At 55.7% G+C, this 24,376-nt stretch overlaps 2 protein-coding genes and 1 long non-coding RNA gene across 3 annotated transcripts; 1 reads left to right on the forward strand and 2 right to left on the reverse strand.

The window, feature by feature from the left end:
• Window positions 1-5,297: 5,297 nt before the first annotated feature.
• On the forward strand, window positions 5,298-13,046 carry IGFBP3 (insulin like growth factor binding protein 3). The gene is made up of 5 exons (XM_039242955.1): window positions 5,298-5,845; window positions 8,995-9,227; window positions 9,664-9,783; window positions 10,602-10,741; window positions 11,747-13,046. The coding sequence occupies exons 1-4, from the start codon at window positions 5,428-5,430 to the stop codon at window positions 10,725-10,727; spliced, it is 897 nt and encodes a 298-aa protein (XP_039098886.1). The 5' UTR covers window positions 5,298-5,427; the 3' UTR covers window positions 10,728-10,741; window positions 11,747-13,046.
• On the reverse strand, window positions 7,268-8,215 carry LOC120238889. Its single transcript, XR_005530323.1, has 2 exons — window positions 7,851-8,215; window positions 7,268-7,628 (listed from the first exon to the last, which is right to left on the reverse strand). It is a non-coding gene; the product is annotated as an uncharacterized LOC120238889 (long non-coding RNA).
• A 7,177-nt stretch (window positions 13,047-20,223) lies between the features above and the next one.
• Window positions 20,224-24,108, reverse strand: IGFBP1 (insulin like growth factor binding protein 1). Its single transcript, XM_039242954.1, has 4 exons — window positions 23,635-24,108; window positions 22,490-22,641; window positions 21,492-21,617; window positions 20,224-20,659 (listed from the first exon to the last, which is right to left on the reverse strand). Exons 1-4 carry the CDS (start codon window positions 23,972-23,974, stop codon window positions 20,534-20,536), a joined length of 744 nt encoding a protein of 247 aa, XP_039098885.1. The 5' UTR covers window positions 23,975-24,108; the 3' UTR covers window positions 20,224-20,533.
• Window positions 24,109-24,376: the final 268 nt, after the last annotated feature.

Here is a 24,376-nt window from a genome sequence, read left to right on the forward strand (position 1 = left end):
AAGGCTACAGATTAAAGGGGAGGCAGCTTTGCCTGGTGTACGGATACCAACCCAGATGCAGGCGTGAGTCCTCTGGGACCTTTGGGGGCAAGCAGAACCGTGTAAGGTCCATTCTGCCCCGAACATGAGCGCGTGCACTCCTGAGCGCCTCTGAGGTCCGCATCAGAGCCGGGACACCAGGGAGCGGGGACAGCATTTGGAGAGCATGCACACATGTCCACACAGCTGACTCTGGCTTGAGCGTGGGATCGGCAGCCTACCTGTAGCTCAAGATTAAAAGCCATGTGACACTGGGCATGCTCTTTCCTTACAAGACAAAGTCCTGCAATCAAATCCCCTGTTGATGTCCCCCTGTCCTGGCTTTCAGGCAGATCTGTAGATTCTGTGGATGGTCCAGGGGAGACCTTGGGCTCTGTCCAGAACGTAAGTGCATATACTGTGCTTCTCAGAAGTTCTTTGAGGCAAATTATGTGTAAATCGGTTTTACCTTTTTTTAAAAAATTTTTAAATGTCTTATTTATTCTTGAGAGAGAGACAGAGACAAAGCTCGAACAGAGGAAAGGCACAAAGATAGGGAGACACAGAATCTGAAGCAGGTTCCAGGCTCTGAGCTGTCAGCACAGAGCCCATCTAGGGGCTCAAACCTGTGAACCCTGAGGTCATGACCTGAGCCGAAGTTGGACACTTAACCGACTGAGCCGCCCAGGTGCCCCTGGGTTTTACCTTTTATTAAAAACTCTTCATTGTCTCACGGTAAAGTGGACACGAATACCCATGACAGCTTACTCTTCATACAGCATCGACAATCTCTCAGGAACACGTAGTGATGATTTTAAAGGCTTGATTATCGACGGGCAAAAACGGCTTGGATAAACTAAGTATCTGGGATTATCCTTTGAAAACAGATGTCCCCATACTTTTTGAAGAAGAATCACTTTATTGTCTAATTTCAAGTATTCATAAAAGAATAATTAATCCTTAAGCGGGTCAATTAAAAAAATTTCGGGAGAGAAACGGATCCTGCAAACAGCCAGCGAAAGAAACGGACGTATCTAAACTACTATCAGACAAGTAGATCACACAGCAAAGGAATCAACAGGACAAGAACATTAATGATGACAAAGTCAAAGGGTGGCTTCACCAAGAACACGGGAAATTCTCCAAGTGTCGGGTGAACTCAGAACCTCAAAATACACACAACAAAGGCTATCAAACTGGACAGAGAGTTGATTTGGGAGGTAAGTGCTGTGGCCGCTTGGCCAGCTTGTCCCCGTCCCAGTTCCCATCACCGTCCAGCCCTCTCGCTGGGGGAAAGCACGCCCGGCCGAGTCCAGGGACAGGGACAATCACGCTGACCAGGCTTCCTTTAAATCCCCGCCGTCCCCATGGGTCCTTCATGCTGCCTGGACCCTGCACCACTGGTCCCGGCCACCCCCTCCCCGTCCTACCTCCACATCGTCCCCTCCCCCTACCTTTTCTCCTTCCTCACTGGTGGCAGAGCCTTTGTTCTTCGGACCTCTCAACCCTCAGGCCTATCACTGGCCCTCCGTCCATCATGGCCACACTTACCGCTTTGGAAACTGCATCAAATCTCATTGCTTCAAATTCAAAAGTATTCGTATCTGAAGGCTGCCTGATGGATTAGTACAAACCAGGGGACTCCTTGTCTCCGGGCTCTGGGCTCTGGAGGCCAGGAGTGTGAAGGGAAGGTGCGGGCGGGGCCACTCCCTCTGGGACTCTGCTCGGGGTCCTCTGGACGCCCTCAGCTACGGTGGGGACGGCCCCCCGGGGGTCGTGGCCTGCGCTGGGTCACTCTCCCCCAGCTCTGCCCCTGTCCCTCTGCATGTTTGTGTCTCTGCTCACGTGGGCACCGCTCAGGGTACTTAGGACGTGCTCGACTCCTGTGTGATCCCCTCTTAACTTGGACAATTACCTCCTTGAAGACCTACTTAAAACTATAATCATTTCCTGAGGCTCCAGGGGTACAGGACATTTGGCTGCCACTGTTCACCCCAGGACACGTCACCCTCTGCCTGCAAAATCACGTGTCCCACGCGCAACGCATATTAGGCTCAGCTCAGCACCATCCACTCCAGAGTTAACTCTAAACCCAACATCTAAGTACTATCCACCCATAAAGTTCCAGGCCGGGGGGGGGGGGGGGAGGGGGGATTCTGGGGGCCTCAACTGGTTAAGCTGCTAATTCTTGGTTTTGGCTCAGGTCATGAGCTCACAGTTCGTGGGTTTGAGCCCCACATGGGGCTCTGTGCTGACAGCTCGGAATCTGCTTGGGATTCTCTCTCTCTCTCCCCCTCTCCCTCTCTCTCTGTGCCCCTCCCTCAAAATAAATAAGCAAACTTAAAAAAGTTCCAAGCTTCATCACCTAACTGTCCAGATGGCCCGGACGGGTGACACTAGGCTGATCCATTCTGGGCAAAATTCCTCTCCACGTGTGGATCCTTTAAACTGGAAAACATGCTACCTGCTTCCAGAGCACACGGTGGGACTTTCCCGAAGGGGGAGCCTAGAGGAAATAAAAGGGCCCTGGATCCCAGCAAGTCCGACAGCCAGCAGGTGGGGTCCTAGGACCACCTGTCTTCTGACTTTCTCAGGGAGCCCTTTGGCCACCTGCAAACTGTCGGTCCACACAGGACGCACTGGCTCAGGTGATCCGCCTCCAACGGCACCAGCACCATCTTGCTAGTCCGGTTCTGTCTTCCCTTCCAAACCTCGCATTCCCCCTCCCCCAGGAGACACCACCCCCTGGAGCCCCTCCACCCCTCCAGGCACACAGAGCACTGGCCCCCGTGCACACTCGCTTCCTCCCTCTTGTCCCTTCTGCTGGGCTCCTCCACATCTCATAAGACTCTAGAGGAAAGCCACCGTCTCTCTGTGACCGCACAGGTACCCCCCCCACACACACACACAGCCACCCACTGCCCACCACTGTCTGGTCCCGCCAGCCTGGGCGCAGGAGGTGCTTGGTGCCCCCGCTGAACGGACAGCTGGACCCTAGCTGGTGTCATTGACCACCACCGCCAGATGACTCAAAGTCTGACAAGATTAACCAGCATGACACCTAGTTCAGCTTTAGCCCATTCAAGTCCAGGTCACGACATTTACGATGGGGGGAGGGGGGAAGAAGTTGGGAAGGGTCCCTGCAGTTTTGTCAAATAAAAAATGACTCAAGACTGAAACGTGATTCTCCCCACGTCGCTGCGCACTGCCACAGACTCGCCTCGCTGTTGCCCGACAGCACGGAGCGGGTAACGGCAGCGCTGCCGCACGTGGTCGTGGAATATTCGCGGGAGTGACGAAGCAGCCTGGGGGCTCCCGAGCGCCCGGCCCTCGGTTCTCCGGCGCCCCCTAGGGTCTTCGCGCGGAACTGGCGGCCCCGGGCGAGGGGATATGGGGCTGGGAAGCCTAGGACCTGCGGGGGGCGGGGGGAGGCCCCAGGGGTCCGCCCGGGGCTTTCCAACCACACTCGCATGGCAACGCTGCAAAAGTGCCACACTCCCTGTGACACTGTCCCAAACACATAGGCTCAGGAATCTGTGGCTGCGCAGCCGGCTCTGGTTTCAGAATCAAGGTCTCCGTGGATAGGAAAGGAGTCGTGCAACCAACCCTGAGGGCTGTTTTGTTTTTGGTCTTTGCTTTTGCTTCCTCTAATTTTCAGATGCAATTGGAGTCCCTGTTCTTGGAGGTTGAAGCAGATAATACGCAGCTACAAGGAGGAGGGGATGGGGGCAGCCAGGAGGCCGCGCGCAGCGTGCGGTTAACTGGGCGAGTCCCCAAGGCCTGGTGCGCTGGCGCCAGGAGGGCTGTGCCTCTGCGGGGCTGGGGGCACAGGCCCCTCCGCGCGTCCTTGCTCTCCCCTCCTTGTGGAGCAAGTATTACTCTTGTTTTCTGTCCATTTGCCGTGAGTACATCAGTCTCCCCATTCTAAAGGGAAGGCTCGCACACACCTACGCATGGGCACACCTACCCACGGCGAGGGCAGAGAGGCGGTGGATGCGTGCTGGCTTCACCCGCAGCCACGCAGGGGGCGGGTCAGGCTGGAGGGGGGAAAGCACGGGGGTCCCGATAGGCAGTTTCTACTACAAACTGCAAAACGCCCCTCCAAGATACCTACCCATCTCCTAGAGCAAGTATCCATTTCCAGCTGAGTTCTGGAAAGCCGCCTCCCGCAGGGGGTCTCCTTGGTTTGCATTGCTGACCCACTTGGGAGAAGTGGCAGAAGAGCCTTGGACCCGGTCATTCTGGATTCAATCCTGGACCACTGGCGCCCCCTGTTGGTCACGAAGGGAAGGGGCGCGCGGACACTTGAAAACACCGGGCCCGAGCGCGACCGCAGGGGCGCAATCGCGCCCTGGGACTTCCACCCTGGTGCACACGATTTGGATTGCACAGAGAATCGAGGATCCCAGAAACTCTCCACTCCGACGGACCGGAAAGAACCCAGTACAGGGATACAAAGCGGCTCGGAAAATGGTACTAAAAGTAACCCATAGTGAGGACTATTCGGTTATTAAATACACCTTGTTGGTGCTTGCCTTATTGTTTTTATTATTCTTTTGTGGTGGATGCAAACTCCGCTTGAAAACATAATCAGGGAGCATACCTCCGACAAGAACAGAGGTGACATCAATCTCTGACAATTTCTCCTAAGGACCCATTCGCTGTCAGCCCCCTCTGCCAGCTGGGGACTTGACAGGAAAGACCCAGTGAGGCTGCACCGCTTTGAGGAGGAAGCCTGGACCCGGCGGGGACCACGCGCGCACCTGTTTGTCCCAGGAGGGGGGTGGTGGTGAGTGCAAACAGCCCCACGTGTGCAGATAGAACCAGAGACCTCGCGCAAATCGGGTATGCTAACTCAGAAACGTCCCACACCTTTCCCGACCCGAGGACTTAGATTTTTGCAAAGCGTTGCGAGGTACACCCGGTGCGCAGTGAGCACGCCAGTCTCCCCGACACCAGCTCTCGGCGGGGCGACCTCACCAGGCCCTCAGGCAGAAGGGCGGCGGCGTCGGGGTGGCCAGAGGCGCCGGGGACAGCGGGGTGGCTGCGCTGCGGGATTCCCGCGGACGGCGGGGTGGCGTTGGCGCCGGAGCGCGCGCGTGGAGCAGGTGCTTGGGCGGCAGCGCGCCGCGCGCCCCCGCCCCGGCCTGGCCGCCCGGGGCGCAGCGCGGGCCCCGGAGCCCCGTGCGCGCCGGCCCGCCCCCTCTCCCCCACCCCGCGCGCCGTTCCGGGGCGTGTCCTCGGCCACCGGCTTCTATATAGCGGCCGGCTCGCCCCAGCCTCCCAGATGCGAGAACGACGGCTCAGCGCAGAGCACCGGTGGCCGCCTACCCCTCTCCTGCAGCTTCGCGCCGCGCGCTTTCGCCCGGTCCCCGCGCGCCCCGCCTGGCCGAGCAGCGCGCCTTCGCCATGGGCGCCATGCAGCGGGCGCGTCCTGCGCTCTGGGCCGCGGCGCTGACCGCGCTGGCGCTTCTCCGCGGGCCGCCGGCCGCACGAGCCGGAGCGGGCGCGGCGGGCGCGGGCCCCGTGGTGCGCTGCGAGCCGTGCGACGCGCGCGCCCTGGCCCAGTGCGCGCCGCCGCCCGCCGCGTCCGCGTGCTCAGAGCTGGTGAGAGAGCCGGGCTGCGGCTGCTGCCTAACGTGCGCTCTGCGCGAGGGCCAGCCGTGCGGGGTCTACACCGAGCGCTGCGGCGCGGGCCTCCGCTGCCAGCCTACTCCCGGCGAGCCGCGCCCGCTGCAGGCGCTACTGGACGGCCGCGGGCTCTGCACCAACGCCAGCGCCGCCGGTCGCCTGCGCCCCTACCTGCTGCCCGCGCCGCCCGCGCCAGGTGAGCCGCCCGTGCCAGGTGCGCGGCCGCAGCGCCCCGGGGTCCGGAGCCACTCGGCCCCGGGCAGGGGTTGGGGTGGTGCAGTGGCGGGGACCCCCTGTCTCCCCGCCCCTGATGCTGCGTATGCTGAGACCCCAGGCCTTGCAGGGGAGGGCGCTCGCCGGAGGCACCCTCCGCAGCCACCCTCCGCGCGCCGTGTCCTCCGAGTGCGGAGCGCTTGCACACTGCCAAGCGCTTTCGGCAAAACTGGGTCAAAGGTTCTCTGTCTGGGAGGGAGCGGAGACGAGGTGGGCGGTCACGGCTGGACCCAGTACCAAGGAGCGTCTTCCCGCCCTTGGTGCGCGCGCTGCGCGGGAACGTGGGCATGGACTGTGCGACCCACCTCTGGAACGCGGCTCCCGTGTCCCCCAAATTGGGCGCGAGCGCGTTTGTGCCAAGGATGCGGAGGGGGCTTGGGCAGCAGGGATACGGTCGGGACTGATGTGGACTGGGGGTGGGTGGCAGGCACGTTGTGGGAAATGGTGCCCGTCTCTAAGATGGCAACACTGGCACGGACTTGCGGTTTGCAAAGCACTGACGCGTCTCGCGGTGTGCCGAACAGTAAGGTGGGACTCGAATGCTGGTATCCTTCGCGTTCCGGCAACCCGCCGTTCAGAAAAGTGACTCCAGCGTTCCCAGAGGCAGAGAGGAAAGTAAGGGCTGAACCCGAGTTACCACGGCCCGCATCGCCCCCTAGGGCGCCGCGCCAACCCCAGTGCATGGGTGGCCCCAGACAAAGGCAGGTGCGGGAGCTGCGGGGAGTGTGGGCTCCCGGGGGTTCAGTGATGGTGAAGGGAGTGGAATAAGCCTCAGGACTGTTTGCCACTTCCTCTGAAGTGGAAGGGATGGGGTCCGGCCGGTGGGGGCCCCAGAGGACAAAAGGTAACGTTTGGCAGAATGATCCCTCTGGCTCGGCCGTGGTCAGGCGGGGGGGGGGGTCTGTGAAGGACGTCCGTTGTTCCCTTAGAGAAGAAGTGTAAACGGGGTCGGCGGCTGTCGGTCTAAATCTTAGCCGGCTCAGCCAGCCTCCCGGCTCAGTGAGCGAAGTTTCTGCTGCGCTACCGGCCGGGAGGGCTCTGCCCTCCCCTCCAGGCACCAAGCTGCCGGGAGCTAGTGGGCGGGTCCCCCACCCCTGTCCCGCAGGAGGGAAGACCCAATATGCAGAACCTGAAATCACACTTGCAAGCAGGGATGAGACTCTGCCTTTGGAGGCAGGACTGGCTCTGTTCGCCCCAGAGACATAAACACCATTCCAGAATTGGTGGAAAGGCAAAAGTCCAGTTGCCTAAAACGTGTGCCATTTTATCTAGAGAACCTAAAATCGCTGGATGTGTGCCTCTCTGGGGGCAATCAGGTCATTTGCTCTGTGTGCACTTTATTTTCCTAATGTGCTTGCTGGGCATTCAAACAGTGGTCTCAAGTTCTTCTAGACACAGCCGTGCCTCCTCCTTAGGCTGAGGTGGGGGACTACTACTCGGAGGTCTACAGTATCCACTGATGTGTTTTACTGTAAAGCGATAAAAAGGCCTAAGATTTTAGAAGATCCGAGGGGGGAGGTGAATTTAAATGGCAGTCAAGTTAAGATTATCTGTTGCTTCAATGCAGAGGTTTTCTGTTCCTGCTCAGGTCAGCAGGCACGAGAAAGGAAACCCGGGCGGTTTAAGCAAGTACTCAGCTCTTGGAAAAGAAATGCAAATATGTTTATTTACATACTCTTAGCATCCTCTTTGTCCCCAGCACTTCCCTGGAAAAGAAAGGGGAGAAAATCCCTAAGGTTAAAGGAAATTGAAACCAAATTCTACCAGTTAAGGAGTCTGTCGGGCTCCGGGCTAACTGGTGCTGCCCCCAGACGCCAGACCCCTTGGGAGCTTGGCGCCAACCCACCCCCAACTGGGGCACTCTCTTCCCGGGTGAGGAAGTGGAGCCAGGGAGGAGAGAGTGGTCCCCAAGCCGCAGGGGAGCTCACCTGCCCTGGGCACGTCCCACGGAGAGCACAGTCTGTAGGTAGAGGCTGTCACCACGAGGGGTGGGCCCCTGGGCAGCAGGGCGCTGGGCAGCCCAGGCGTGGTAAGTTCTGGACCAGACAGCAGCCCAAGCCCCCTTCCTGGGAGGGAGGCCCTGGCACTGCTTGCCAACGACCCATGAGGGGTCTTCAGCGGCCCTCCCCCTAGCAACCCCCACCCCATAATCCAGGAAAAGGATCCCAGACAGCGTGTAGGCTTCGCATCCAAATCCCAATGACACAGCGGACAGTCCAGCACGAGCGTCAGGACCCCCGGTCGTCTTAATGTTAGCGCGCTGGTCATTAAACGCCACAGAGAGGTGGAGGGGGTGGGGGGGGAGGGGTTGTTACTTCTCAGGGACTGAGCGCTCTGGCCCGCACAGGGTCTGCGCAGCTCCTCTGGACGCCTCAGCCCCTGCGTGGACAGTGACAGACGGGACCGGGGATTAGTTGCACACGACCAAACACACCCAGAGCCAGGGGACCTGCAGCCTTCCCGAGGGGAACGGGGTTTGCTTGCTGGCGCAGGGCCGCGCTGGAATCAGAAGCCCTGGGGGCTTGTCACCCGCAGATTGCTGCCTCCACCTGGCGCGTGGACTCAGCAGGGTTTTGGGTGGGGCCCAGAGCGCTAGTCCCCAGGCCGGGAGGCTGCCTTGGGCGTGGGTGTAGGCATCTCTGCTCGGCTGCGCCCCCTGCTGGCGAAGGGTCCAGCTGGGCTGGGAAAGGCCATGGCTCCCTCTGCGCCGCTTTGTAAAAGCCCATGGCCGATTCCAGTTTATTTTTAGTTTTTTAAGTTTACTTATTTATTTTGAGAGGGGGGGAGAGGGAATGAGAATGCCAAGCAGGCTCCAAGCTGTTGGCACAGAGCCCCGTGCAGGGCTTGAACCCATAACCATGTGACCATGACCTAAGCCGAGATCAATACTTGAGGTTTAATAACCGACTGAGCCTCCCAGGCGCCCCAGATTGCGGGCTTCCTGGGCCAGAGCGACTGCCGTCCGCTGCCAGTACCCTGGGATTTAGAGGTTATTTGAATTGCTGAATGACATGCCGCTTCCCCGTGACTGTGGGTGACCGTCACATCTGCGTGTCCCTGGCACTTTTCAAGGAAACAGCAGCGAGTCGGAGGAGGACCACAGTGCGGGGAGCCTGCAGGGCCCGCCCTTCCCTGGCGCACACCGGCTGCCGGACCCCAAGCTGCAGACCCCGCACACCAAGATGGACGTCATCAAGAAGGGCCACGCCAAGGACAGCCAGCGCTACAAGCTGGACTACGAATCCCAGAGCACTGACACCCAGAACTTCTCCTCCGAGTCCGAGTCCAAGCGGGAGGCGGAATATGTGAGGGCTCTCCCCCTCCTCAGTCCTCCTCCTCCCTTCCCCCCCTCCTCCCCTCTCCCTTCCCCTTCTCCCTCCCTTCTCCCCATCTCTCCCCCCCTTCCCCCTCCCTCCTCCTGGTGGGTGGTGGATGCCAGCCCCAGGCACTCGGCCCCCTTCCCACTTCAGGGATCTCATGGGCTTCTAGGTGGATGACATTGGCGGGAACGCCCCGAATGCCCTGCACAGAGATGGTCCGTGGGGCTGGTGTTCTTTTGTTTGCCGGCTTCTGACCTGTGGTGACTCCGTCCCCAGGCCTTGCTCAGGGGACCTCATGACAGACAGGGAGCCACAGTCAGGTCCTTCTGGGAATGGTGTGGCAGGTCCCTCCAAGGGTGCATGGGGCCGTGTGAGGCCGCGAGTGCTCCCCGGTGACCCGTGGCTCCCCACCTTGCCCCAGGGGCCCTGCCGCCGGGAGGTGGAGGACACCCTGAACCGCCTCAAGTTCTTGGATATGCTCAGCCCCGGGGGGATCCACATCCCCAACTGCGACAGGAAGGGCTTCTACAAGAAAAAGCAGGTGAGCGCCACCCTCACGAGCATCCCTTGCTCGCTGCCCTGATGCCCAAGGAAGGCAGCCATGCCCTCCCACCGCCCATGCCTACCCATGGGCAGCGCCTCGCACCACCACCCCACCCTGGGGCCCTTGGTTAACTGGCGGCACACAGACCCGGCTGCACCCGATCAGGGGTGACGTCATGAATGACCATTGTAAGGACATAAGGTCACGGGCCACAAAGCCTCCCTGAGACCCCCGCCCCCCATTCCTGGCAGTGCTGACACATGGGAGGTGTTGTTACTTTAAGCCACGGTCAGTGCGTCTCTGTAGAGCAGGTACTGCGTTATGGCCCCACTGGATCTGCAGAACAGAGGCCATGGCCAAAGTGCTTGTGGTCCAGCTTGGGTTCCAGGGCTTGTCTGCCCTGGCCATCGTTTCATCTTCATCACACGTGTTTCCTGCCGTCCAGTAGGCAGCAGCATCTCTGCTCCCCGTTCATTCCTATTGGTCACTTGCTCAGCACACCCACACTGAGACCCCTCTGCGCAGCTTGGGATGTGGTCTGGGACACGTGCGCTCTGAGATGTGTGCACCCTGGGACGTATGCCCACAGGGCAGGTGCCCCAATCCCCAGCTGTGCCTGCAGGGCCACAGGCTCCAATGTCTACCTGAGGCCCAAGGGACACATAACCGCCCTGGCCCTGCCTCTCTGGAGGACCCACTCCCACATGCAAGCCTGCAACCACCCTGTGCACACGTGGCCCTGAGAGAGCCTCTGTGGGTCGGGATGCCGTGGCGGCGCCTCCCGGGCTCACTGTGTCCCCTGTGCCCTCCCACAGTGCCGCCCATCCAAGGGCAGGAAGCGAGGCTTCTGCTGGTGCGTGGACAAGTACGGGCAGCCACTGCCCGGCTTCGACGCCAGGGGGAAGGGCGACATTCACTGCTACAGCATGGAGACCAAGTAGACGCTGCTCACCACGTAAGCCTGGGGGCCTGGACTCGGGGGCCGCTGCGTCTCGGGAAGGGGGGACAGACCCCTCAGGAGGGCGTGGCCCAGGGAGCCAGGATCTGAGGTCAGGGTGTCTCCGAGGCCATTCCTGTTGCTGGAAGGATCTTGGCCACATTTCATTCACACACACACACAATGCGGAGGGAGAATTCCAAAAGCGAGCTTTCCCCCTGCAGCTGCTGGTGGTTTTTTTCCATGGACGAGCTGTCCAATCCACACGGACTTGTTCAAGGAACATGCTGCAAACTTAAAGGCGTGGCTGGTTTTTTTCTGTGAAACACGTGAGGGACATCCCCACAGCCTGTGATGGATACAATTGTAATAAAGTGTGTTCTCCCCTACACAAAAAGGAGATTTTGATTTATTTTTTTATTTTTTTAATATTTTATTTATTTCTGAGGGAGAGAGAGAGACAGCGTGGGCAGGGGAGGGTCAGAGAGAGGGAGACACAAAGTTCGAAGAAGGCTCCAGGCTCTGAACTGTCAGCACAGAGCCCGACGCCGGGCTCAAACCCACGAACTGTGTGATCATGACCTGAGTGGAAGTCAGATGCTTAACCTACTGACCCACCCAGGTGCCCCAAAAAAGGAAATTTTTAAGCCATGACTTTGAAGAATGCCCTCGTGTTCGGTACTGTTCTCTCTCTTAATGAACGAGAGAGCCATTGAGAAAGCAGAATATGTGTGTTTGGTCTCCTGGAGAGAAATTTGAGTAAATAGAAGAAATTTTCATATTTAGTTATGTGTTTGTTTCCCTTCAAGTGGGAAAGAAAGAATTCGCGTTTCTGGGTGGGACTTGGTGACTCTGCCAGCATCTCACCTGGGACAGGTGCTCTTTGCTTTGCTGACAGTGTGGGGCGACCTCTCCCCCCCAACCCCAGCACCCAATGCCTGGGTCTCGCAGCTGGTTATCTCGGGGCAGGAACTGAGCCTTTCCATGTGGGGTTATTTCAACCTGTTTCCTTCTCTGTTACAGTTCGCGTGGAGCTCAGAAACGCCTTATTTTGCACAAGAGATTGCCAAGGACATGATCAGCGTCTGACTACAGCCTCAATTTATATTTCTTTTTGTGGTGAATTGATTTTTCTTGTAACCAAAGTTTAGGAAGAGATGTCTGCAGCGCTAGGGAGCTTCTGGGTGGTGGGCTGGAGCCCCTTCCGCTGCCCGCGGGTCCGTGAGACGCAGCTTGGGCTTTCTTCTCGCTTCCTTTAAAAATTTTTGTAACTCAGAGCCGCCGGACCTCACCTGTCCCCGAGTGCCCTCCCACGCGGCTGGCCCTCTGCTCCAAGACCGAGCAAGCGTTGCCCCTGTAGAGCGCACGGTCCGTCCCCACTCGGCCTCTGTTCTGCAAGAATGGGGGACCCCGCGCCCTGCTCTCCGGACATCTGGGCCCACCTACCCGGAGGCGAGGCCCTGGCGTCCTGGCTCCGGCGGTGACAGAGATCTCGCGAGTCTTCGAGTGGCCTGTCCTGGGGAACTAGCAGGGAGCACAGGTGGAAAAGAGAAAAAAGACCCAGAATGTTCTAGGGAGTGACTCCAGAGACATGCAGGGAGGGGGGCGGGTGACTGGGCTTTGCTACGGGGGGGGGGGGGGGGGGGGGGGACAGCAGGACTCACCCCCTGGATCCCAGGGCAGGGTTCTTTGATGACTGACTGCAGAAAATAGCATTTTCCTGTTCAGCAATTCCAGAAGGAGGTTTATTTTGGGGGGTTTTGTTTTTTGTTATTTGGGGGTTTTTTTTTATCTTTTTTTTTTTACCACAAGCTCTATAAAGACAAAGGATGTTTATTTTTTTCTCTCGCCTTTGTCCTCCTTGGCACAACGTAAAAAGAGTAAAAGCAGTTTCATCACCTACAAAGACGGCTTGTCGGGGACACTGGGGGCACGCAGAGAAGCTCGGGTCCCCGCCCTTGGCCTCGTGCTGCATGAGTCACACGCAGGCGCAGAGGAAGGACGTTCTCCACGAGCTGTCCCCCGGAGAGGCCAGGACCCGTGCTGGGTCCCGTAGACAAGACACGAGCCGCACTGGCCGAGACAGAGAAACACCAAGTCCCCGGCGAGTGGGGCTCAGGCGGCAGGGGAGCGGGGACGCCCCCTGGTGGATGCGCCCCCGCCCGGCCTTCCCCCAGAGCGCCAAGGGCTCTCCAGGCCCTCTGCCTACCTATTAACTTTCCTTTATTTTTTTAATTAAGTTTTTGGGAAAAAAAGGTATTTTTGAACAGTTTGTCTTGCATTGTATTTATAAATAGTAAATAAAGTTTTTACCGTAAAAACCTGCCTGCCTCGTGTTAGTGAGTGCCGCTGGTGAGATAACGGCACACAGCGCAAGTGTCCGTTGACAATGGCCTTTGCCGGCCCACCTGGGGGGGAGGGGAGCACCCCAGCGAGACCCACCCCAGGCCTCTGCTGGCCCCACCGCGGTGCCGCGGTCAGCCTGCTGGGAATCTGCAGTTCGAGGGGCGAATTGGGGCCCCATTTCTGTGGGACCGGCCCTCGCCACATTTAGGTGGTATTCCCTATTGACCTGTCCCCATCGGACAGTGTTCACCACTGGCCCGGGGAACCCACCCCGGATGACCTGTCCCATGACCCTTTCAGCCCCTGCTTGGAGAGCAGCAGATGAGGCAGGAGGAGACGGGGACCTGGAGACACTGGGTAGGTGCCCACCTCGGCAGGAGCCTCCAGGCCCAGAAGGGTGAAGCGCATGTCACAGAATTGGCTGTTAGAGCCCTAAGGGACTTGTTAAAGAAGCATCTAAGATTGGGCCACGCCGTTCCGGCTGGCATGGAGCTCTGGAGCCGTTCGCAGGAGCAAGGAGCACAGGGGTGGCCCCGGGGGGGGGGGGGCGGGGAGAGCTGTGCCCGCGCTGACTGGAGGAGGGAAGGAGCTGGTGAGCAGAGAAGCCCGTGGGGGCAGCAGGTGCCGGGGTCACAGGGGGCGTGGTCACAGGGGGCGTGAGTCCGGCAAGCGTCGGAACCCGGGGCAGGAGCTCGCAGGCCTTTGAGTGCCACTGTGGGTAAGGACCGCAGGTGACGCCCGCTCTGGGGCTGCCTTGCTGGGAGCGCAGCATCTGGTGTCCTCCTTAACCTCCACCCCCTGCCCACTCCCCCGCCCTCAGCCCCCCAGCCGGCCCTGCCTGGGAGCTCTCTGCCTCCCACACCACAACCCCATCCCCTTAAACACTCACACGGGGATGTGGCTAAGCTTCCACAATAGGACACCCCCCCCCCCAGGAATTATCCCACCTAAAATGTCACTGATGCCGAGACTGAGGGACTCTGAAACAGCTGTTAAAGTTTGCCAGTTAGACAGAGAGAGGCAGATTCTTCTGCTAAAAATCAAGGTACGTTTTATTACGAGAGAGAAGGCTAAGACCTAACGGGTAGAAAAGTGAGTTCAGGAAAAGCTATCCAAAACATAGAGCAGCTGTCCCATCAGAACTAATAGATTTAAAACCAAAGAAAGTTGTGTTGTAGGCGGGGAAATCACCACAGGCTGACAAGGATAAATTAGCCAGGGAGTCCTTAGTCATTCTAAGGCACCTAATGAGAGAGCTTGCAACTATTTTATTTGAAAATTACTATGATCACACAATGTTTAACCTATTTTCATTGTTGACAGCTAAACAGAAAGAAAATCAAGAAGGGATTTAGGGAATCTTGAACCTCAAAACTAACCAGCTTAGCCCACCCAGCTCTCATGGGGAAATTACACACAGCACATCCTTCTCAAGGACCCACAGAACAGTGAGAACTGGATCATGTATCAGGTTGTAACAAAGCCTCAGGGTGCCTGGGTGGCTCAGTCAGTGGAATATAGAACTCTTGATCTCGGAGTTGTTAGTTCGAGTCCCACTTGGGTGTAGAGATTATTTTTTAAAAATCTCAGGGCGCCTGGGTGGCTCAGTCAGTTGAGCATCCGACTTCAGCTCAGGTCATGATCTCACGATTTGTGAGTTTGAGCCGCACATCGGGCTCTGTGCTAACAGCTCGGAGACTGGAGCCTGTTTCAGATTCTGTGTCTCCTCTCTCTCTGACCCTCCCCTGCTCACTCACTCACTCTCTCTCTCCCTCTCTCTCTCAAAAATCAACATTTAAAAAAACTTTTTAAACAAAATCTACAAATAGAGCAAATATAACTAATCACATGAGTATATTAAAGACCAAAACAGTGATACTTTAACACAGACACTTGTAAGAGCAGTTTACAAAACTCAACACAGTAAAAACCATGAATAAGTGACGAGTGTAAGAGGACTTCCATTACCCAATAATGTGTGACCATGAAAACACCAAACGTGCCAAGCACCGTCAGAGGCGGGGGGACTTTAGGAGCAGCTTACCCCTTCCCTTCGGCAGCCTGAGAGAGGGGGGCTCGCACAGGCAAAAAAGTGGACACATAACGATCGGAAGGCGTGGGACTGGCAGATGTTCTGATCTTTTACATGGAAACTGTCACAGAGTCTAGAGGCAGGTAAGTTACGGTAAATAAGAGCACCACCAATGCCGGCTGGGTGTAAGAACACACAACGGTGAACTTCCTTTCTAAACACCAGCAACAAACAACAAAATGTAATTTACAAGAAGACCCCATGTAAAATAGTCACAGGATAGCAATTGTTAGTAACTTTTTAATACCTGGAAATAACCAAATTGCCCTGGAGAGGAGCTTGGAAGGGTAAACTGTGGCTTATTTGCAGGGTCCCTGTCTTGCAGCCACACACACTATGTATCACTCTGTAGCGTAAGGCTCGGAAATGAAGTCTCTGAAAATCACATGCTGTGTGGGACACTTTTTAGGATCTTTAAAAAGTTTTTAATGTTTATTTTTGAGACAGGGAGAGACAGAATGCCAGCAAGGGAGGGACAGAAAGAGGGAGACACAGAATGTGAAACAGGCTTGAGGCTCTGAACTGTCAGCACAGAGCCTGACGTGGGGCTCGAGCTCACCAACTGCGAGATCATGACCTGAGCTGAAGTCAGACACTTAATCGACTAAGCCACCCAGGTGCCCCAGGATGTTTAAAAAAATAGGGGTGCATGGGTGACTCAGTGGGTTCAGCGTCCAACTTCAGTTAAGGACATAATCTTGCAGTTCATGAGTTCGAGCCCCGTGTGGAGTTCACTGCTGGTGGCACAGAGCCTGCTTCAGATTCTCTGTCCCCCTGTCGCTGCCCTCCCCCACTTTCACTCCCTCAAAAATAAACGTTTAAAAAAATCACCAAAACCATCTAAAATAAAAACATACTTGAATAAATAAGTACAGAGGAGCTACAACTATATCCACAGTGAAGCCATGAGCAACGCGTTCACTATAAATTATTGCCTCGGTTGTGGTTTTCAAGTTGAGACCACAGACCTTTCTCACATTCTTAAAAAGAGAACACGTAATAAGAGAGCCAGGGGTGCCTGGGTGGCTCAGTCGGTTGAGTGTCCAGCTTCTGCTCAGGTCATGATCTCGCAGTTTGTGGGTTTGAGCCCTACGTCAGGCTCTGTGCTGACAGCTAGCTCAGAGCCTGGAGCCTGCTTCACATTCTGTGAGTGTGTCTGTCTCTGACCCTCCCCTGCTCTCGCTCTGTCTCTGTCTCAAAAAGTATTAAAAATTTTTGAAAAAAGAGAAAGAGAGCCAAACGCAGGCCTGCAAGGAGAGGGTGCTATTCCCTGGGGGTTGTGAGGACCATAGCAGTTGATTAAAACGGGTTCAAAGACAGCAGGGCGAGAAGCTGGGGCCAGTGAGCACAGGTGAGCACAGGTGACCCCCGATGTTGGCCCTCTGAGCTGGCAGCCTCCGTGGCTCTCGGCTCCCACCTCGTTTTCTTCCGCTAGAATCCAGAGCAGCCTCTGCTGCCAGAGGCTTCCTTCTACAGCTCAAATCTGACAGTGTGGCTCCCACCACCACAGTCTTTATTGTTAAATTTATTTATTTTATTTATTTATTTATTTATTTTTGGAGATAGATGTGCAAGTTGGGAGGGCCAGAGAGAGAGGGAAAGAGAGGATCCCAAGCAGGCTCCACCCTGTCAGCAAACTCACACACCAGGAGATCATGACCTAGGCTGCGATCCCACTCATTCTAGAGCGTTGTCGTCACTCGGTAAGAACCCCCGTGACCTTCAGCTGTTACCTGCCAGCCCCTCTTCCCAGCTCGAAGCAACCACAAATCCCTTGAGGTCTCTACCGCCCTCCCCGTGGTGGGCTTTCATGTGAACAGGATCAGGTAATGCGAGATGGTTTATGCCGGGTCCCTTCCACTGAGCTTCCTGTTTGCAAGCCTCCTCCATGTTGTAGCCTGTATCACTACTTCATTCCTTTCTGTGGCCAATGGATACACCGTGCTGTGTTTACGCATTCGTCTACTGACCAGCTCTTGGACTCAGTCCACCATCGGACCATTACCCATAATGCATCCGAGAACATCCGGGTACAAGCATTTGCATGGACGCGTGTTTCCACTGATCTCGGATATGTACCTAGAAGTGAACGGCTGGGTCCTATGGTAATTCTATATTTCATCATTTGATACTACACCTGATCCTAGTCAAAAGGCCTAGAAGCGATCTATGTTTGATCATTTGAGGACCGGCCAGACTTTTCTTTCCAAAGTGGTTGCACCATGTTGCATTCCTATCCGCGGTGCACGAACTCTGCACATCCCCGCCAGGACTTGTCGCCTGGTGTTTTGACAGCCATCCTAACGGGTGCAAAGTGGCATCTCACTGGGGTTTTGATTTGCGTTTCTCTGATGACTAATGATGTTGAACAACTTTTCATGTGCTTATTGGCTGTTTGAATGTCTTTTTTGGAGAAAAATTCTATTAACATATTTTATTCATTTTTTAATTGGGTTTCTTGATACTCCTGAGTTGGGAGACGCCTGTGTCAGCTAAGCATCTGACTCTCTATTTTGGCTCAGGTCATGATCTCATAGTTTGTGGACTTAAGCCCCTTGCCTGCTTGGGATTCTCTCTCTCCTCTCTCTCTGCCCCTCCCCCACCTGATCTCTTTCAAAAATAAACATTTTAAAAAATCTTTATACCACTGAGTTAGAAGAGTTCTTTATATATTCTAGATACCAGTATTATCATATTTGTAATTTGCAAATATTCCCCCCTCCATTCTGTGGGTTGTCCTTTTACTTTCTTGATAGTGGCCTTTGAAGCACAGGAATTTTTAATTTTGGTAAAATTTGATTTATCATTTTAGTTTTGTCACTTGTGTTTTTGGTGTCATATCTAAGAATCTTGTGCAAAGTCCAAGGTCATGAAGATTTACCACTACATTTTCTTCCAAGAATTTTCTATTTTCACCTCTTATATTTAGATCTTTATTGATTTTTAATTAATCTTTCATAAAGTGTGAGGTAAGGGTCCAATGACATTGTTTTACATGTGACTACAAGCTTTCCCAATCACAGTTATTGAAAAAAACTATTTTATCCTCACTAAATGGTCTTCCAACCCTCATTGAAAATTAGCTAACCATCAGGTATGGGTTTATTAATCGGCCCTCATTTCCATTGCATTGATCTATCTGTATGTCCCTATTCCAGTAACACTGTTCAATTACCATAGCTCTGCAGTAAGTTTTGAAATCAAGAAGTGAGTCCTACAGCTTTGTTCTTTCTCAGGATTGTTTGGGCTATTCTTGGCCCTTTGCAATTCCATATACACTTTGAAATCAGCTTGTTAGCTTCTACATAGAAGTCAGCTAAGATTCCGGAAGGGATTGCATTTAACCTGTAGGTTAGTTTTTGGGTGTTCAATGTTGACAATGTCAAGCCTTCTATTCCATGAATATGGTATGTTTTCCATTTATTTAGATCTTTAATTTCTTTCAACAGTATTTTGTAGCTTTTATTTTGTGCTTCTTTTGTTAAATGTATTAACTAAGTATTTTATTTTTTTAATGTGAAAAAATGAGATTGTTTTCTAAATTTTATTTTGGGGTGTTCTTTGCAAACATACAGAAATACAATTGATTTTTGTATGTTGATTTTGTATCCTGCAACCTTGCTAAACTCATTGAATAGTCTTTTAGTGGATTGCCTTGGATTTTCTAAATGTGAGATCATAGTATCTTCAAATAGAGGTAGCTGTATTTTTCCTTCTTCTGAATACCTTTTATATATTTTTCTTGCCAACTGATAAAACCTCTAGTAGAACGTTGCATCGAGGGTGAGAGCAGATGTCCTTGTCTGTTTCCCGTCTGTGGAGGGGCACACAGACTTTCCCCATTAACTACAATGTCAGCTGCAGGATTTTCCTAGCTCCCTTTCATCAGCTTGAGGAAGCTATTTCTATTCCTCGTCTGTTGAGATTTATTTTGTTTTCTTTGGTTTTGTTTTACCATGAAAGGGTAGTGGATATTATCAAATGCTTTCTCTGGAGCTGTTAAGATGACCATGTGCTTTTTGGGTTTTTACCCTATTGATGTGATTTACCACATTAATTGGTGTTAAGATGTTGGAATCACCTTGCATTCCTGAGATAAATCCCACTTGGTCATAGTGAACGATTATTTTAATACATTGATGGATTCAGCTTACTAAGTGTTTTGTTGAGGATTCTGTGTCCATTGTCCTAAGATACTATGAAATTGGATGCTGAGTTCACAGGTCACTACTGGGGGCTTGGTAGAGAACGGATGGCACCCACAGGGCACAGGGTGAAGGGACAGACCCAAGGTGGGGAGGTGGAGTCCAGACTGCAGAGGGTGGGGGTGTGATGACAGGGAGATTCTGGCTGTCCCCACAGTCAAAGGACGGGGCCTCCCAGGAGAGAGGCTAGAGTCAGCCAGAGGCCAAGTGGGACCCGCAGGAATAGAGGGGACACGGAAGGAAGAGTCTGCAGGGCAGGATCAGGAAAAACAAGTTGGTGAAGGGATAAGGGATCCGAGGAGCAGGGAAGCCACACTCAGGACCCAGCCATCACACAGAAGGCCCGCAGGGTGCCCGCCTGAGGCAATGAGTCCCTGTAGACCCTGCAGAGGACAGAGACAGCAGGGGAGGAGGGGCAAATGAAGGATGCGCTGGCTCATGTCCCACAAGCAATCAGGGACCCAGGGAAGGGGCAGATCATCAGAGGTCAGGCCCCAGGAGGTGCATAGGGGGAAGGGCACACTTGCCAGCTGCAGACTGGGACCCTGAGCCACCAAAGCTGTGTGAGAAGGGGTGAGTGAGAAGGGTTTTTCAGAAACAAAGGGATACATTCAACCAGCGTCTACAGTGGTCAGGTGTTCCCAGGTGGAGGATTTATCCGACACGTCAGCCCCATGCAGCCCATGCCAGTCTTAACTCAGAGCAACACCTCCACGTGCAGCTCTGGTCACACGATCAGCACCTAACTCTCCCCGCGAACTGACACACGTTCAATCTGTGGGTACAGAGCGAGCCCTCCTTCAGCACAGTTCAACCACCCCCGTTAGGCCACCCGAAAAAAAAACACTGCCACACACTTCAGTTTGCATTTTCCAGGCTGTATTTCCCCATGCTCTGCAGAGACAGAAGCGGGGAGCTCTGAGGAGTTACAAGTATTTACATCCATCGACATGAATGTGTCTCATGATATACAAATCAACACAGCGACATGACTGTGTAGAAGGATACATGTACACTGAATAAATACACAGCTGTAAGTGTCACACACACGTGCTCATATACACATACATATACAGAGAGAGAGCGTGTCGTTTCCAGAGTATAAATAGGCTAGGTACTTAAATATTTCCCGGGAGGTGACGGAAGACGGTGCACCTGCTCACAGCTCTATCTGCTGAAATACTGACTGCAGTTGGGGTCGCCTCTGACCTCCACGGACCCCGGGATCTTGTCCTTGCTCCAAGGGTAGACGCACCAGCAGAGCCCGGGCTCATCGTCCAGCGACGTCTCGCACTGCACAGGCAAGACACACAAGGTCATGGTCAGGAGCCACCCCGTGAAGCTGGGAGAAGGCAGAGCTCCACATGGCTGAGAGCTTGGCCACGGGCACGCCAGCTAGCCACGGCCATGATTGTGACCTGGGGCACGCCCAACACCCTCCCGCCCAGCCCTCCCTGCAAAACAGAGCCAGAGGCCGGTATGCATCACTGAGGACACCCTGCAAGTGTGAAACGGCTCAGCGTGTGCACGGCTGTCTGCTCTGGGGGCCTGACAGTGAGCCACAGAGCCCAGGAGCACACTCCATGCGCGGCCGCCACCCCCTTGGACTCCTGGGCAAATTTCGCATTAGGAAAACGCTGCCTGGTCCTCACTTTCCCCTGCCTCCACCCCCAGAGCCTGCGTTTCACTGGATCCTAAAGAGCTCCTGAAAATTAAGTGCAGGCTGTTTCTGATCTCATGAAAAACGTGCAGGCTGAAGCACGCCACCGTGTTTATGAAGCCCATCATTTCTCTTTGTGGGGAGAAAGGCAGTGCGAGATGTCCAAGTAGACACCAGCCTTCCTAAGTAGGACCTCCCCGCGTGTTACACAGGAGACAGATCTGGAGCCTGAGGGCCCATCCCCCACCTGTTCGGGCTCCACCAACAGCCCTTGGCCAAGCGAGGGCTCTGGGACCCCCCCCCACACACTGGCCAGGACCAGGAGCTGGTCCTCAGGCTCCCAGGGTCTGGCTTCCCCTAGTCCTGAGGCGCAACTCTTCCCCTAATACGGACCCCCCTGCTGCGGGTTAGGAGAGGGGGCTCTGCAGGGCGGCCCCCACGAGGATGCCCCGTCACGGCACGCACCTGTCTGCTGTGGTAGAATCCGTTCTTGCTGCAGTTGGGCAGGTAGAACTTGTAGCGCCGTCCAGACCCCTGCTGCTCCTCGGCCAGACGACCCAGCACTTCGTGGAGGTGCCGATGGCAGGGCCCCTGGAAAAGCAAGGGGTGAACTGACGGGAGGGGTCCTGGGGGACTGGCGGTGGGGGTCAGGCCTGTTCTCCTGTGGAGGCATCTCTCTTAGTTGTCAGCATGAAGGATGGGGTGTACGCCAGCGCTCCCTGAATGCTGGCCACACCCCTGCAGGGAGACATGAGTTCCCCCATCCCCACGGCCTTCCCCCCCACCCCTCTGCCCCATGGGGGCTTCACCGCTCAGCAGAGAGTTCCAGACTGTAAACGCCTTTCCTCTATTTCGTTATTTCACAGACACCAGATCAAGCGAGGCCGAAGCCACCCAGCCGGCGCCTGGACAGAAGACTGAACCTGTGTCCACACGCCATTTCCAGATGCGACTCTGAAGTGTCTGGGAAGTGGGCCAAAACCCCCACTTTTCTGGGGGTGCCTGGTGGCCGGAGCTACATTCTCGCCCTTTTCCACACACCAGCCCTTCGCCCCAACTCTGATTCTTGGTCGCCCTCACGTGGTAGAATGAAAAACGGCCAGTGAATCCACAAGGACAGAGTTGCCACGTGGGAAAATAAACCAGCTCCCGGCAGGGATGGTGGTGACCCTGGCAGAACTGACGCCACGAAACTATAATGTGGCCAGCATTGTAAACGTTATGCTATGTGCACTGGGCCACCATTTTTAAACGGGGATGGCCGTTAGTCCTGAGCTGAGCTCTCAGGCCCAGGTTCAGACGCCCGGCTCAAAACGCCCAGCAGGCTTCTCGGCTCAAAGTCCTCTCAGGAAAGCCAGGCAAAGCTATGGACTCTACCCGCCTTGGGAAGCAAAGTGCTGATTCCTGGGGCTTCGGGCACGGGGAGCCTCCCCACCCTGCCAGACACCCGCCTTGCGCCTCACCTTCCACGTGGCCACCTGCCCCCTGGCGTTCATGTAATCACTGATGGCGTTCCAGAGAATGGGCGTGTTGTCGTTCGAAGGGGCCATCAGGTGGAAGTTCTCCAGGAGCTCCTCCTGGGTCATGTCGGCACTCTCGGAGGACGACATCACATCTGGAAAGGTCAGCACCCAGGCCGTGAGTGCTACCCGCCCCCCCCGCCCTGAGCGTCTGTGAGTGCCCCCTTGAGCGTCCCCAGGCGCAGACCCAAGGGCAGTCAAGTTGACCTGGGGTTTCGCCCACTTCCTCTTTAAAGGTGCCTCGGACACTTTCCAGGAAGCATGACGACGCAGCAGCAGGTCTGTGCTTTGGGGGTCTGGCAAGTCCCCCCGTGTTTTTGCTCCTAAAGCAGCAGGCAGGTAAAGCCACATGTACGTTTGGATTCGGTGGGCGGACAGAGTCACAGAGAACTGGCTCTCCATTTTACTGAGTCTGAAGTCAGGGAACCAGTGGGAAAATGGGGGTCCCTCCTCGGAAGGGTCATGCACCCCAGCAGATTCCTACCAGGCTGTGGGAGCGCGGGATTCCTCGGAGAGTCACGAGGACGTGCAGCCGCCCACCCGATGGGGAGGTGGGGACGGGGTAGAGGAAGAGGTGCTTCCTCTACTTCCCACTACAAATAAATCACTGCTAAATTCAGGAAAGGTCTGATTGTCCTTGGAGGCGACGTGCACATCAAACACTGTTTTCCTATGGCGGCGAATGTAAGCGGGTTTACAGCCTGCGCTCACACTATGTTCTGTAAACACTCGGGCAGCACATTGTCTCCACAGGGGTCGGCTACAGAGCACATTCTGAACCCTCCCCAGGGGTCCGGCAGGAGGGGTGCCCAGGCCAGTCCTCTGCAGAGGCTCCTGCCCCCCTCCCTGACTCTCCCACCGGGCTGTGGGGGCCCTCCAGGCCCTCCTCCCCTTTGGGGCCCCTCCTGCAGGACCACGAAGTGAAAGGGCTCGTCTAGGTGACTGAAGGCCCTTTCCCCTTGGAGCTCTGGACTTGGGGAGATTTGCTCCACACCTGCTGCTTCTCCAGGGGGGCGAGGGGGGCCCTGCCCCCGTCCACCCTCCCTAATGTGTCAGGGGGAGGGGCACCCCGCGGGGGCATGTCGTACCTGTGTCACCACCGGTGGGCACGCAGGTGCCCTGGCCACGGATGAGGGCTTGCAAGGGCCGCTCCTCCCCTGGCCGCGCACGGCAGCTGAGCCCGCTGGCGCAGCGCGCACTGGCGACGCCACAGGTGGTGCCCTCAGACAGCGTGCACACCGGGCAGCAGCCACAATTGGCAGGCCGGGTGCTCTCGGTGCAAGAGGCAGGCACCGGCGGGCAGAGCTGCAGCTTCTCGGGGGAGCAGGGCGCACACTGCCATGGCTGGGGAGCCCCAGTGGTGCCGCCGAGCTGGACGGCCAGCTGGAGCAGAAGCGGCCAGGCGCGGGCAGCAGGGACCACATGCATTGTCAGTCAGGTGCGGCGGACGGACAGATGCCGGCGCTGGTGGGGCAGTAGTGGCGCGGCAGCAGGTGCCCTTGGGCAGAGGTAGCCGGTGCTCACGGGCAGATGTGGCCGGTGCTTACAGGCAGAGGTAGCTGGTGCCCATGCTCGGTGCTTGCTGGGAGCTGCATGTGCCTTATAAAGGGTGAGGGGCCGCCCCGCCCCATCAGGGAGGTTAATGATTGCCAGCACTGCGTGCTTGGGGCTGGCATTCAAAATAACGTTGGAAAAAAAAAAAAGAGTTTGTTTTGCTCCTGTGCTCAAGGCCCTGCGCAAACCGTGGGTGGAAGGAGGGCCACCGGCCCAGGTTTCCAACCTGTTTGTCCTGTCGTTATGGTTCCGACCTGGAGCCAAAGTGCAGCTCTA

Source organism: Hyaena hyaena, unplaced genomic scaffold, assembly GCF_003009895.1.
Source record: "Hyaena hyaena isolate Hyena2069 unplaced genomic scaffold, ASM300989v1 scaffold_218, whole genome shotgun sequence".
NCBI classification, from domain to species: domain Eukaryota; kingdom Metazoa; phylum Chordata; class Mammalia; order Carnivora; family Hyaenidae; genus Hyaena; species Hyaena hyaena.

Excerpts from the sequence above, each read along its gene's own strand:
- IGFBP3 (XM_039242955.1), top strand. The coding sequence starts at position 5,428 with ATGGGCGCCATGCAGCGGGCGCGTCCTGCGCTCTGGGCCGCGGCGCTG. Across the intron at positions 9,228-9,663 it reads CCAAGCGGGAGGCGGAATAT|GGGCCCTGCCGCCGGGAGGT; the intron begins GTGAGGGCTCTC and ends ACCTTGCCCCAG. Across the intron at positions 9,784-10,601 it reads GCTTCTACAAGAAAAAGCAG|TGCCGCCCATCCAAGGGCAG; the intron begins GTGAGCGCCACC and ends GCCCTCCCACAG.
- IGFBP1 (XM_039242954.1), bottom strand. The coding sequence starts at position 23,974 with ATGCATGTGGTCCCTGCTGCCCGCGCCTGGCCGCTTCTGCTCCAGCTG. Across the intron at positions 22,642-23,634 it reads GCCCACCGGTGGTGACACAG|ATGTGATGTCGTCCTCCGAG; the intron begins GTACGACATGCC and ends TGACCTTTCCAG. Across the intron at positions 21,618-22,489 it reads GGCAGGTGGCCACGTGGAAG|GGGCCCTGCCATCGGCACCT; the intron begins GTGAGGCGCAAG and ends TTGCTTTTCCAG.